The 15075-nt window shown below is 48.0% G+C and overlaps 1 protein-coding gene across 1 annotated transcript in view; it reads right to left on the bottom strand.

The window, feature by feature from the left end:
• Window positions 1-15075, bottom strand: part of tbc1d5 (TBC1 domain family, member 5) — a 783418-nt gene that overhangs the window by 46189 nt on the left and 722154 nt on the right. The window contains exon 23 of the mRNA XM_072508754.1: window positions 6139-6218. Within this exon, the coding sequence (XP_072364855.1) occupies window positions 6139-6218 (80 nt within the window). The remainder of the gene's footprint in view (window positions 1-6138; window positions 6219-15075) is intronic.

Below are 15075 nucleotides of genomic sequence, written 5' to 3'. Positions count from 1 at the left end.
GCTCAGCCATCTATCAACTATTCTAAAAATGATTCTACACGAAAGTAGAACAGGATAGGATTGTATAATTGTGTAGTTAGTACATTTAAAAGGAATACTACATATGATACAATAGTAATAAATATCACAATAGCTTAAAAGGTTGAATGGTTAAAGTAGAGAAACAAAATTCGAGCAATACAAAACAAAATTACAAATCATAGAATTTACAGTGCAGAAGGAGGCCATTCGGCCCATCGAGTCTGCACCGGCTCTTGGAAAGAGCACCCTACTTAAACCCACACCTCCACCCTATCGCCGTAATCCTGCAACCCCATCTAACGCAAGGGCAATTTGGCATGGCCAATGCACCTAACCTACAGATCTTTGGACTGTGGGAGGAAACCGGAGCACCCGGAGGAAACCCACGCACACACGGGGAGAACGTGCAGACTCCGCACAGTGGCCCAAGCAGGAATCGAACCTGGGACCCGGACGCTGTGAAGCCATAGTGATAACCACTATGCTACCGTGCTGCCCTTAAAAGAGCAAATCGTTCCAAGGCGCTTTACAAAATTTGTTCTTGGAATGAAATGAATGAAATGAAATGAATGAAAATCGCTTATTGTCACAAGTAGGCTTCAAATGAAGTTACTGTGAAAAGCCCCTAGTCACCACATTCCGGCGCCTGTTCGGGGAGGCTGTTACGGGAATTGAACCGTGCTGCTGGCCTGTCTCGATTTGCTTTCAAAGCCAGCGATTTAGCCCTGTTCTAAACAGCCCCTAGCTGTATCCATAAAATTCATACAGTCCAGAAGGATGCCATTCAAGTCTGTACCAACCTTCCAAAAGAGCACTCTACCTCGCCTCACTCCCCCGCCCCATTCCCGTAACCCTGCTTATTGATCTTGACCAATCCACCTAAACTGCACACCTTTGGACTGTGTGAGGAAACCGAAGCACCCTGAGGAAACCCACGCAGACACTGGGAGAACGTGCAAACTGCACCCAGACATTCACCCAAGGCTGGAACTGAATCTGGGTCCCTGCCGCTGTGAGGCAGCAGTGCTAACCACCGTCCAACCACGCAGTTGACCAGCAGCTTAGGAAACAAACTACACCGCATCATGTAAGGATATATTTAGGCTAGATGTTTAAAAGCTCAGTAAAGAAGTAGGTTTTAAGGAGTGGCTTAAAGGAGGAAAGCAAGGTAGAGGGGCAAGAAATTCCAGAGCTGAGGATCCAAGCAACTGAAGGCAGAGCCAGTAATGGTAGAGAGATTAAAATTTGGGATTCTCATGAAGGCAGAATTATCTCGAGGGCTGTGTGATTGGAGGCAATTACAGAGATTGGGTGGGAAAAGTCATGAAGGCATTTGAAAAAAGGAAAAAGAATTTAAAATAGGGGTCTTGCTTAACCAATGCAGGTCAGCGAGCACAGTAGTGGTGGGTGAATAGCACTTTTGTGCAAATTACGACAGTTGAATTGCCAAAATTTATAGCAAGGTAACACTCGTGGACTGCATCATTTACCTGTGAAACCTCACGTAATCAATGTATGTATGTGTTTAGATTTTATAAAAAATACATAATGTGAGGTCTTAGCCCTCTGACAAAACAATCTACAAGTGAGTCTGAAAAAACAAAATGTTGCAGCAGAAGGTTTACCGGCAGAATTTAAAAAAACTATTTCATTAGATGTGGGCGTCTCTGGCTGTGCCAGCATTTATTGTCCATCCCTAATCGCCCTTGAGGGATCAGTTAAGAGTCAACCACATTGCTATGGATCTGGAGTCACATGTAGGCCAGACCAGGTAAGCGTGGCAGATTTCCATCCCTGAAGGGACATTTGTAAACCAGGTGAGGTTTAATGACAATCGATAATGGTTTTATGGTCATCATTGGACTTCAAATTCCAGATTTTTATTTAGTTCATATTTCCCATCTACCTCAGTGGAATTCGAACCTGCGTCCTCAGAGCTTTACCCTGGATCTCTGGAATATTAGACCTGTGACAATGCCACAATGCTACTGTCTCCAAAGTTGAGAAGCAAGTCCGCAGAGGACCAAGATAGACAATACACTTGAAGTAGCCAGAGGGCTCTAACAGCAACTGAATTAAAAAGTAGGGAAAATATTGCTGTTTTGTACTTCTCATTGAATTATAATTCTAGTTGTCAGAATAGAACTTTAAAAAAGGACTTAAGAAACAGGGGTATGAGTATGTCATTTGGTCACTTGAACCTGCTCTGCCATTCTATAAGATAATGGCTGATCTGGTTGGGGTCTTTGCTCCATTTTCCTGTCCACCCTCCTTAACTCTGGACACCCATGTTGATCAAAAACCTATGTAACTCGATCTACAATATATTCAATGGCCCAGCCTCCAATGCTCTCTATGGAAGAGAATACCAAAGACTAACAAACATCAAAGAAAAAGATTCTCATCAATTCTCTTGTATGGTAAATGCACATCCGAGTACATAGTTAGATATTAGAACTCGAACTAAACAAAATACTGTAAGCATGTGGGTTCTGAAAATAGGAACTCTTTCAAACTTCCTTATACAATTCCAGCTTTGTATTCAAACAATCACCAAGAATATCATTTTGGTTCAGGAAAAAAGTACTATGAAATGTAGACAGTACTACATTAAATATGAAAGTAACATTTACCACGAGAACATTAATAGTACATGAAGCTTCTTATACTTTGAGATTGTACAACCTTTGATCCTATCCATCATGTTTATCATAGAATCCCGATAGTGCATAACGTTAATCATTCATTGTTATTATGGTTTGATGTAGATTTGAATTTAAGGAAAGAGACTGATGAAAATATCACTGTCAGCTACAATGCAGAACAATTTGGAAACCAATTTCAGGTTGGTGGACTGGAAAACTGCAGTGCCACCCAACGACTAGGTATCAGGGTATTAGGCCATGTGCTGCTGGCCAACTTCCACAATGCTGCAAGACAATAGGATTCTTCTTGATGACCACATCCCCAGCTCTACTCCAAGCACATATATAAAGTAGAAATCTTCCACTGCATTTAACAAATATCATAGAATTATAGAATGCCTCCAGTGCAGAAGGAGACCATCTGGCCATCGAGTCTGTATTGATCCTCTGAAAGAGCACGCTACCTAGGCCCACTCCCACCATAACCCCATAACCTAACCTACACATCTTTGGACACTAAGGGGCAATTTAGCATGGCCAATCCACCTAACCTGCACATCTTTTGGACTGTGGACGGAAACCGGAGCATCCGGAAGAAACACACGCAGATCCGGGGAGAACATGCAAATCCATAGTCACCCAAGGCTGGAATTCATAGATTATCATAGAATTTACAGTGCAGAAGGAGGCCATTCAGCCCATCGAGTCTGCACCGGCTCTTGGAAAGAGCACCCTACCCAAGGTCAACACCTCCACCCTATCCCTATAACCCAGTAACCCCACCCAACACTAAGGACAATTTTGGACACTAAGGGCAATTTATCATAGCCAATCCACCTAACCTGCACATCTTTGGACTGTGGGAGGAAACCGGAGCACCCGGAGGAAACCCACGCACACACGGGGAGGATGTGCAGACTCCGCACAGACAGTGACCCAGGACGGAATTGAACCTGGGACCCTGGAGCTGTGAAGCAATTGTGCTATCCACAATGCTACCGTGCTGCCCTCAATTGAGCTGGCAAGTGGCAGGTATCATTTCCACCACACAAATTGAACCTGGGTGAGACAGCAGTGCTAACCACTGTGTCACCCTAGGTTACCAAGGTTATCATAGGTTACCTTCTGCAGTGCAGTCACCGCACAAACATTAGCAAACCCCAGTTGTTGTACCCAAACACTCCCACCAACTCACTGCTCTTTGACCCGGGATTTCTTTTTTGTTTATTCAGTCATGGGATGTGGTAATCGCTGGCGTGGTGGTTGGTAAATCCCGCCGTATATTTCTAATTCCATTTATTGCCCATCCCTAATTGTTCTCAAGTAGGTGGGGTGGGCTGCCTTCTTGAACAGCTGCAGACTATGTAGTATGGGTATACCCACAGTGCTGTTAGGAAAGGAGTTCCAGGATTTTGACCCAGTAAGAGTGAAGAAAAGGTGATTTTTCCAAGTCAGGGTGTGGATGGCTTGGAGGGCAACTTGTAGGTGGTGTTGCTCCGTGTGTCTGTTGCCCTTGCCCATTTAGCCGTTGAGGATTTGGAAGGTGCTATCTAAGAAGGATGATGAGTTCCTGCAGTGCATTTTGTAAATGGTACACACTGCTGGTATTGTGCATCAATGGTGGAGGGGTTTGTAAAGGCGTGCCAATCAAGTGGACTGCTTTATCCTGGATAAAGCTTCTCGAGTGTTGTTGGAGCTACACTCATCCAGCAAGTGGGAATATACCATCACACTCTTGACTCATGCCTTGTAGATGGTGAACATACTTTTGGGAGGGGGGTGGGGGGGGGGTCAGGCCGTGAGCTGGATTCTCAGCCTCTGCTTTGCTCTTGTAGCCACAGTATTTATATGGCTTCTCCAGTTCAGTTTCTGGTCAATGGTAACCGCCAGGGTTTTGATAATATGGATTCAGTGATGATAATGCCATTGAATGTCAGGGGCAATGGTTAGATTCTCTCTTGTTGGATGGAGATGGTCATTACCAGGCACTTGTGTGGTGGAAATGATACCTGCCACTTGCCAGCTCAAGCCTTGATATTGTCCAGGTTTGCAAATGGACAAGAATTGCTTCAGTATCGGAGGAGTCACGAATGGCGCTAGACATTATGCAATTATCAGCAAACATCCCCACTTCTGACCTTTTGATGGAGGGAAGGTTATTGATGGAGCAGCTGAAGATGGTTGGGCCTAGGACACTACCCTGAGGAACTCCTGCACTGATGTCCTGGAGCTAACAACCGCAGCCATCTTCATTTGTGCTTAAGTATGATTCTAAACAGCATTCCCCGATTCCCACTGACTACAGTTTTGCTGGGGTTCATTGATGCCACACTCAACCAAATGCTGGGCGGGATTTAACTAAATGGGAACAAAGTCCCATAGCGAGCACGTTTAGCTGCGTATTTCCCAGCCGTCCAAAAAAAGGTCACTAATTTTCTTTAATGTCTGCTAAGAACTACTGTACTGATGACATCAGAAGATAAAGTAAGCAGGTGTTAGATTCCAGTCGAGATGGCTTGGAGACATTCTCTGCTGACCATAAGCTAATGAAAGGGCATTGGCTGAAGAGGCATATGAATTAATCAACTGACCCCGTTTATCTTCGGTGGATTTTGGCAAGTTGATACTATGGTGCAATAAACAAAAAAGCATGTATTGGAAACTAAGTATTGGAAACAAGCTTTTGAAAACTTCTGTAGAATTACTAAATGAAAGAACATTTTGCAGGTTTTTGAACAACACCCAAGATTACCAGTGAAGATGGGTGGAAAAAGTAAAGATTCTATTCAGTATTAGGTCTTTTAAACAGAAATGTATGGGATGATCACGTGGCTCATGCAAAGGCACAAGGTTCTGAAGTGGATGATGGACAGGATTTACCGTCTGTTCACGCTGGCAGAAATTCCAGTCCCACACCAGTGCACGGGTTTCTCTACGCCGAGGAGTGCTTTCAATGGGAAATCCCGTTGACAGCGGTGAGACGGGTAGATCCCACTGACGGGCGGCCTCACCCACCATAAAACATGTGGCGGCGTGGTCAGTAAATCCCACCGTATATTTCTTTTTTTTTTTATTTTAGTGTACCCAATTCATTTTTTCCAATTAAGGGGCAATTTAACGTGGCCAATCCACCTAGCCTGCACATCTTTGGGTTGTGGGGGCAAAACCCACGCAAACACGGGGAGAATGTACAAACTCCACACGGACAGTGGACCCAGAGCTGGGATTGAACCAGAGACCTCGGTGCCGTGAGGCTGCAGTGCTACCACTGCGCCACCGTGCTGCCCGGCCACCGTATATTTCTAAGTAATCTTTCAGTCGTTGTTAATGGAGATTTAATAAATTATGAAGAATGAAATGGTTCATTCTCAAGTTAAATAGTAGAAATGCCGACATAGGATTTTAGCTGCATTTAGGGAAAACAGTATCAGGCTTCAGAGTAGGAGAGAAAAAAATGCAGCATTATATTTACCTGCTTAAGACCAGCCAGTGATACCAGGACTTCATCTTCCTTTTGAAGGTTTTCTTTTAGAATAACATCTTGTATTTTGCCTGTACCAAAAATAATTATGCATTACTTCAATGTAAATTTGGCCTACTAAAAAAGATATGCAAGATTGTGTTAGAATTGCAATGGCCTTTAAAATATACTTAAATATATAGAAGTTCGAATTTTATAAATGGAAAATGTTAATATCTAAAAACATAGCCTCCAGAATTATAAGCTACAATCACTAAACATTGGTGCATCTGAACGATATTTCATAATTTTGTGCCTGCAATGGTAGCTGATAAACGCAAACAGCAGCCGAATACTGATAACGTTATTAATGCATTAAAGACTGACATAATAATACCATGCAAAACCTCAGAGAGAGGTATTATTTAGATAATAGAATCCATTTAAAAAGGGCACTTGAAGGGCAACAAAATAACTTCCAACCATCATTCCATGATAGAACATCAACAGAATCTACTTTAAAAAGGACAGCAATCTTGGAATAAATTGCATAAGTATTGGCTCATTATGCTTAAAAAGGAGTCTGAATGACACACACTGTTATTGATGAGTAAATCGACCAGCAACTTATTGGCAAGGAAAGGAAGAGATAGCTCTACTAATTAAAAATTACTACAATTTGCTAGGCAAATTGTGCTCTTCAACCACTAGCCTCACTGTTATGTATCAGAGTAACCCCATTGGCTGGTATAATGTCACGTGTTACACAATGACATTATTGGAGCTTTGCGTGGGTTTTTGTAGAGTTCACCATTGTACCCTGTTTTAGCAGCAGCTTCTTGTAAATAAACATCTTGCACTATGTTATACAAACTCAACGCACGCCACCTTGGACTCTGTCTCTTTGTGGCGACAACAAAGAAAATAACAACAAAGAAAATAACAAAAGAGAAACTGCCGACAAGGTCTGGGTGGGAAAGGAAAATAGGAGAAAAACAACTTTCCACAACTATTTTATGAGCCAGAAGAAGGGATTTTCAATGGAGATCCAGGCCCAAACACCACCGGGAAAGAGGTCAGGAGAAATATCGTAGACTTCAAGGTGAAATAATCTTTGTGGCAAGTCAAAACAACTTTCAACTCAATATGTGAACCCCGAACAGTTTGTAGCGGGTTGTTGGTGAATCATCTGGTCGATCACAACAGCCACTAGTGCAAGTAAAACGGCTATAACAGAACTGCAAGTTACTGGGAGGATCCTTCAAACGGAGGATCAAAGTCCTCGCTACACTTACTGTTATAGTAGTTAGAACTGCATAGACCTACTGCCTGGGTGTGGTGAATGTATTGCTGCTACAATTCACCACTGTATTGTATAATGTTGATGCCCTTGTGGGCTCCGCCCCCTCGGGGGTGGTAGAAAGATCTGCAGCCTGTAGGCGGCACTCAGTACAGAGCAGTCGCAGGCATGCACAGATCTAGCTTATTAAACTAGTTCAACTTCCCCGGTCCTGACGACCACTGTTCACTTCTACTAATCGTCTCGTGTGAATTGATGGTCGCATCAATTTAATAAGCTAAGATATCGCAATGGAAGTCGCCCTCAAACCTGATCGACTCGAACTCGACCCACAGCTGAAGCAAAAGGCTCCACACTGGCTCCACTGCTTTGAGGCCTACCTCACTGCCTCCTCCTCGCCTGCCGTCACCGAGACACACAAGCTGAGTCTCCTCCACGCCCAGGTGAGCCACAGAATTTCTGAACTAATCGAAGACGCGACCACGTACGCAGACGTGGTCGCGATTCTGAAAAGACATTACGTGAGGCCGGTGAACGAAGTGTTCGCGCGGCATCTCCTCACCACACGTCGTCAACGCCCCGGGGAATCGCTGGGAGAATATCTACGCGACCTGAGGGTGCTCACTCGAAACTGCAACTACAAGGACGTCATGGCATCGCAGCACATGGAACTCGCCATCCGGGACACCTATGTGGCTGGAGTCTGGTCCAACTATGTCAGACAGCGCCTGCTCGAAAAGGGCGCCCTCGACCTAGAAGAGACGGTAAAACTATCCACCTCATTAGAAGTAGCCTTCCAGAGCCTAAATGCTTTCCCTTCCGACCACGCGATTTCCTCGTGGGCGCCGGAGGCGCGACCATCATCCGACCCGAGGGTACCCCAGGCCTGTGCCACGTGGCTGCCCGCCCAACCCGGGGGGCCGCCTTGCTGTTTCTGCGGTCAGAACCAGCACCCCAGGCAACGTTGCCCAGCTCAGAACGCGACCTGCAGCGACTGCGGCAAGAAAGGACATTTTGCCAAAGTCTGCTTGGCCCAACCCAAAGTTCCAAAATCGCAGGCCCGACTCACAGGCCCGCAGACCCCGCAGCGTGGCTGCGTGCCTGCCGGTAATGCCCCCTTCTGACGCGTCATCCGCCTCGTGCTATCCGTGGGCGCCATCTTTAACCCTACCAAACACGTGCGACTCATGGGGTCCTTCATCTTGGCCGCCATCCTCAATGCCACCCGACACGTGCGACCGACGGGGGCCGCCATCTTGTACGCCATCTTCAACGCCTCCCAATACGTGCGACCGATGGGAGCCACCATCTTGGGACCACCCCGGTACCACTGACCACGCCGGCTACCCGCAGCTTGGCGCTGTCACTCTTGACCAGTCACGGCCCAAGCACCTCACGAACACCATGATGACCGTCTGGGTCAATGGGCACGAAACGCCCTGGCTGTTTGACTCTGGGAGCACGGAGAGCTTCATCCATCCGGACACGGTAAGGCGCTGTTCCCTCCAACTTCCCCCGCATCCCAAACAATCTCCCTTGCGTCCGGATCAATTCAGTGCAGATCCGGGGGTACTGTGTCGCGAACCTCGCGATACAGGGCGCCGAGTACGCCGATTTTAAACTCTATGTCCTCCCCCATCTCTGCGCTCCTCTCTTGTTAGGACTGGATTTCCAGTGCAACCTCAGAAGCCTGACGCTGAAGTTCGGCGGACCCCTACCCCCTCTCACCGTATGTAGCTTCGCGACCCTTAAGATTGCCCCTCCTTTGCTCTTCGCGAACCTCACCTCCTACTGTAAACCCGTCGCCACCAGGAGCAGGCGGTACACTGCCCAGGGCAGGACCTTTATCAAGTCGGAGGTTCAGCGGCTCTTGAGGGAGGGGATCATCGAGGCCAGTAATAGCCCCTGGAGAGCCCAAGTGGTGGTCGTCAGGACCGGGGAAAAGAACCGGATGGTTGTAGACTACAGCCAGACCATAAATCGTAACACGCAACGCGATCTGTACCCCCTTCCCTGCATAGCGGACATGGTAAATCAGATTGCACACTACCGGGTTTTCTCCATAGTAGATCTTAAGTCCGCATACCACCAGCTTCCGATCCGCCCGGAAGACCGCCACTGCACAGCCTTTGAGGCAGACGGCCGCCTATTCCACTTCCTCAGGGTCCCCTTCGGCGTCACCAGTGGGGTCTCGGTATTCCAAAGAACAATGAACCGAATGGTTGACCAGTATGGGCTGCGGGCCACGTTCCCGTACTTGGATAACGTCACCATCTGTGGCCATGATCAGCAGGACCACGACGCTAACCTTCAGAAGTTCCTCCAAACCGCCCAAGCCCTCAATCTCACCTACAACAAGGAGAAATGAATTTTCCGCACAACCCGACTAGCCATCCTCGGCTATGTCGTGGAAAACGGAGTCCTAGGGTCCGACCCCGACCGCATGCGCCCCCTCCTGCAACTTCCCCTTCCCCACTGCCACAAGGTCCTGAAAAGATGCCTGGGGTTCTTTTCATATTATGCCCAGTGGGTCCCCAACTATGCGGACAAAGCCCGCCCACTTATCAAAGCCACCATCTTTCCCCTGACAACTGAGGCCCGCCTGGCCTTCAGCCGCATCAAGGCAGACATTACCAAGGCCCGATGCACGCGGTGGACGAGTCCATCCCCTTCCAGGTGGAGAGCGACGCGTCGGATGTCGCCCTGGCCACTACCCTTAACCTGGCAGGCAGGCCCGGGCCTTCTTTTCCTGTACCCTCAACGCCTCTGAGATTCGATACTCCTCTGTCGAAAAGGAAGCTCAATCCATTGTGGAAGCTGTGTGGCATTGGATGCACTACCTGGCCGGTAGGAGGTTCACCCTCGTCACCGACCAATGGTCGGCAGCCTTTATGTTCAACAGCACTCAGCGGGGCAAGATCAAGAATGATAAAATCTTGAGGTGGAGAATCGAACTCTCCACCTATAATTACGATATTGTATATCGTCCTGGGAAGCTCAATGAGCCCCCAGATGCCCTGTCCTGCGGCACATGCGCCAGCGTGCAAGATGACTTACTTCGGGCCATCCACAATGACCTGTCACCAGTGGGTCACCCGGCTTCTCCACTTCACCAAGGCCCGCAACCTGCCCTACTCCACCGAGGAGGTCAGGGCCATGACCAGGGACTGCCAAGTCTGCGCGGAGTGCAAGCCGCACTTCTATCGGCCAGACAAGGCCCACCTGGTGAAGGCATCCCACTCCTTTGAGCGCCTCAGCGTCGATTTAAAAGGGCCCCTCCCCTCCACTGACCGCAACGTGTATTTTCTCAACGTCGGTGACGAGTACTCCCGTTTCCCCTTTGCCATCCCATGCCCCGACATGACCGCAGCCACTGTCATTAAGGCCCTGCACAGCATCTTCACCCGGTTTGGTTTCCCCACTTACGGCCACAGTGACCGGGATTCCTCGTTTAGGAGCGATGAGCTGCGTCAGTATCTGCTCGGTAAGGGCATTGCCTCGAGCAGCAGTACCAGCTACAACCCCAGGGAAAACGGACAGATGGAGAGGGAGAACGCAACGGTATGGAAGGCCATCCTTCTGGCCCTACGGTCTAGAAGTCTCCTGGTTTCCCACCGGCAGGAGGTCCTTCCCGACGCGCTCCACTCCATTCGGTCGCTCCTCTGCACAGCCACGAACGAGACCCCTCACGACCGTCTATTTCTCTTCCCCAGAACGTCCACCTCCAGGGTCTCGCTTCCGTCCTGGCTGACAACACCGGGGCCTGTCCTCCTCTGGAAGCACGTGAGGAGCCATAAGTCCGACCCCCTAGTTGAGAGGGTCCAGCTCCTACATGCCAACCCTCAGTATGCCTACGTGGTGCACCGCGACGGCCGACAAGATACAGTCTCTCTCCGGGATCTGGCACCTGCCGGTTCCCCAGCGACCATCACCTACGCCCCCCCCCTACACCGAACACCGCCTCCGCCCCTCCCCGACCCACCGTGATAAAGCTCCAGCCGACACGCTCCCGGAGTCAACGAGCCCAACACCCGTGCCCACAGCGAAGCCGGAGCTGAGGCGATCACAGAGAACGATCAAGGCGCCGGACAGACCCGATCTGTGAGCCCATTTCACCCCCGCTGGACTTCAATTTTTAACAGAGGGTGAATGTGGTGAACATATTGCTGCTACAATTCACCACTGTATTGTATTGTATGATGCCCTTGTGGGCTCCGCCTGTGGCTCCGCCCCCTCGGGGGTGGTATATAGATCTGCAGCATGTAGGCGGCACTCAGTACAGAGCAGTCGCAGGCAGGCACAGATCTAGCTTATTAAAACCACTGTTCACTTCTACTAATCGTCTCGTGTGAATTGATGGTCGCATCACCGGGAATTGATAGTGAGGCAAAGAAACAGCTAGACTGCTTGTGCACTGCAAGATGGTCTGCTTTAAACAGAGAGGAAAGAAACGGCGGGGAAGACAGAGTGAAGGCTGAGTAGCACAGATCAGGGAGCTGCAATCCAAAAACATGGGAAGAAAAGGTGCCATGGACACGTTTAATGAAGAGGAGACAACATTTCTTAAAGCCACTCAGACACCAGCAGACCTGCAATACTGCGACCTTTCTCAGCTGAGTTGGGAGAAAATATTCATGTTGCTACAGAATTTAGTCCATCCAGCTAAACCTGGAGACAAGTCATATGATGAGTAAATGACCTTCTTGCAAGAGCAGTTCTCTCCTCGCCCACTATTAGTAACTGAAAGATTGTGCTTTCACCGTTGTGCACAAGGGGAAATATTTCATAATTTGTTGTATCACTGCGAAAACCAAAGTACTGCGAAAGCCAGCAAAGTACTGCGAAATTGGCCAGACTGTGGATGATATACTTTGCGACCGATTAGTTTGTGGCCTCAGGAATGAAGCCATCCAAAGGAAATTGTTGACTGAAGTCACATTAACCCTAAAATCTGCTATATGGCAACGTCTATGGAACTTGCTATGAGGGAAGCTTCGCTGATTGAAGTTCCAGCTAAAGTCCATCAGATGGAGTATGGGAAAAATAGTCCCACCAAGAACCTACCATGTCATCGCCTCGTCCAAGTGGAACAAATAGCTGGAGATTATTGGAGCAAGGAGAACAAATGCAAAAATTGTGGTAAAGTTGGTCACATTGCAAAGGCACGTTGGTCATGCCAACCTTCATCAGCATAAAAGTGCACCAAGAAAAATACTGCAAAGTCTACAGTGTTTGCCAGCTAAGTGATCCAACTGAAGACTCACCAAATACCAAATTGCCAAGTCAGCTTAAGGAATGTAAGCTTGGCGTTCTAGCAGTACAAGCAGACCAGCAATGATTTGAGGTCGATCCGAAATTAAATAGGAACATTACTAAGATGGAAGTGGATAAGGACACTGCAGTATCACTTAAACCTAAATCAACATACCATTAGAAATTGGAGTATCTGCCAGTATAACCATCTGATGTGGTCTTGAGGACATTTACTGAGGAGCCGCTGTCATGTGTGCCCGGTGAACTACCTTAAATTGTACCAGGCTAAGCCTGGCACATGATGAGGAGGTATTAACCCTGCCTAGGGCGTCCGCCCACAGACCCGCCTCTGTCTCTCCTCCTAGCTCGTCCTCCCACTTGCCCTTGAGCTCCTCCACCGGGGTTTCCTCCGCCTCCGAAAGCTCCTGGTAAATATCCAATACTGTCCCCTCTCCCACCCAGGTACTGGAGACTACTCTATCCTGTATCCCCCGTGGCGGCAGCAGCGGAAAGGCCTGCCCCTGTTTTCTCAGGAAGTCTCGCACCTGCAAATACCTAAAACCATTCCCTGCTGGCAGTTTAAATTTATCCTCCAAGGCTTTCAAACTGGGAAAGCTCCCATCTATAAATAGATCCCCCATCCTTCTAATTCCTGCCCGCCATCTAGCCTAACCGGTACAAACTTATGGTTATTATAAATCAGGGTCTAAATCGATGCTCCCTCCACTCTCTTATGTCTCCTCCATTGCCCCCAAATTCTCAGAGCCGCCACCACCACCGGACTTGTGGAGTATCGGGCCGGCGAGAACGGAAGAGGTGCCGTTATCAGTGCTCCCAAACTGGTGTCTTTACATGACGCCGCCTCCATCCGCTCCCATGCCGACCCCTCCCCCACTACCCTCTTCCTAATCATGGCTATATTAGCCGCCCAGTAGTAATTACAGACGTTTGGCAGCGCCAACATACCCTCCTCCCGACTGTGCTCCAGCAACACATTCTTCACTCGCGGGGTTTTACCCGCCCACACAAAGTCCAAAATAATCTCATTCACCCGCTTGAAAAAGGCCTTAGGGATGAAGATGGGGAGGCACTGAAAGGCAAACAGAAATCTGGGGAGGACCGTCATTTTCACGATCTGTCATCCTCCCCCCCAGTGATAGCGGGAGCATGTCCCATCCCTTAAAGTCCCCTTCTATTTGTTCTACCAACCGGGATAGGTTTAACTTGTGCAGTACCTCCCATTCTTGGGCCACCTGGATTCCCAGATATCAAAAGCTCTTCCCTATCCTCCTACGCAGCAGCTCTCCCAGTCTCTTCCCCTGACCTCTTGCCTGGATCGCAAACATCTCGCTTTTCACCATGTTCAATTTATACAAAATTACAGAATCTGTTATGACAGAATCACCCACACAAGTTTCTGACTGGTTTCGCCAGATGTAACACTGACCAGAGTACATGAAGACACTCCTAGTACCCCAAGAGCCAAGTTCCTGAACGTTGTGTTCTCCTAAAACGAGACAGACATCCACCAAGAAACTGACCAATTAATGTACATTTGTATCCGTAACATAACAAATGTTAATTATGACATAATGAGTTGGACCTGCGCTGAAGTGTTTGATTGAGCAACAGGGGAGACTGCTCTTAATATAGAAGGCAGCATGGTAACCTAGTGGTTAGCACAGTTGCTTCACAGCTCCAGGGTCCCAGGTTCTATTCCCGGCCTGGGTCACTGTCTGTGCGGAGTCTGCACGTTCTCCCCGTGTCTGCGTGGGTTTCCTCCGGGTGCTCTGGTTTCCTCCGGGTGCTCTGGTTTCCTCGCACAGTCCAGGTTCGGTGGATTGCCCATTCTAAATTGTCCTTAAGTGTTCAAAAAGGTTAGGTGGGGTTACTGGGTTTCGAGGATAAAAGGGATAGGGTGGAGTGTGGGGCAAGTGGGACGCTCTTTCCAAGGGCCGGTGCCGACTTGATGGGCCAAATGGCCTCCTTCTGCACTATGATTTATCTACACTGTCAAGCCCTGTAGGAATTATCAGAGCTGCATACTTTCAAACTTATATGACCCCATTCTACTCAATCGTTCCTCATAGGACAGCCCTCTTATTCTAGAAATCAACCTAATGAACCTTCACTGCATCCCTTCCAAGGAAAATATATTCTTCTTTAGGTAAATAAATCAAAATTGTACACACTACTCTAGTTATGATCTCACCTGAGCTAGTTATGATCTCACCTCAGCTTTATATGATTGCAACAAGACCTTTTGTTGTACTCAAACCCCAACTCTCTTGAAATGTTGACGAACATACTATTTGCCTTGCTAATTTCTTGCTGCACCTAGATGTTCACATTCTGTGATTTGAGCAAAGGACACCCAAATAATTCTGAGTGACAGC

The sequence above is a fragment of the Scyliorhinus torazame genome, chromosome 6 (assembly GCF_047496885.1).
Source record: "Scyliorhinus torazame isolate Kashiwa2021f chromosome 6, sScyTor2.1, whole genome shotgun sequence".
NCBI lineage: Eukaryota > Metazoa > Chordata > Chondrichthyes > Carcharhiniformes > Scyliorhinidae > Scyliorhinus > Scyliorhinus torazame.
Note: the sequence above shows the minus strand (reverse complement) of the source record. Positions and strands in the feature narration are given on the sequence as shown.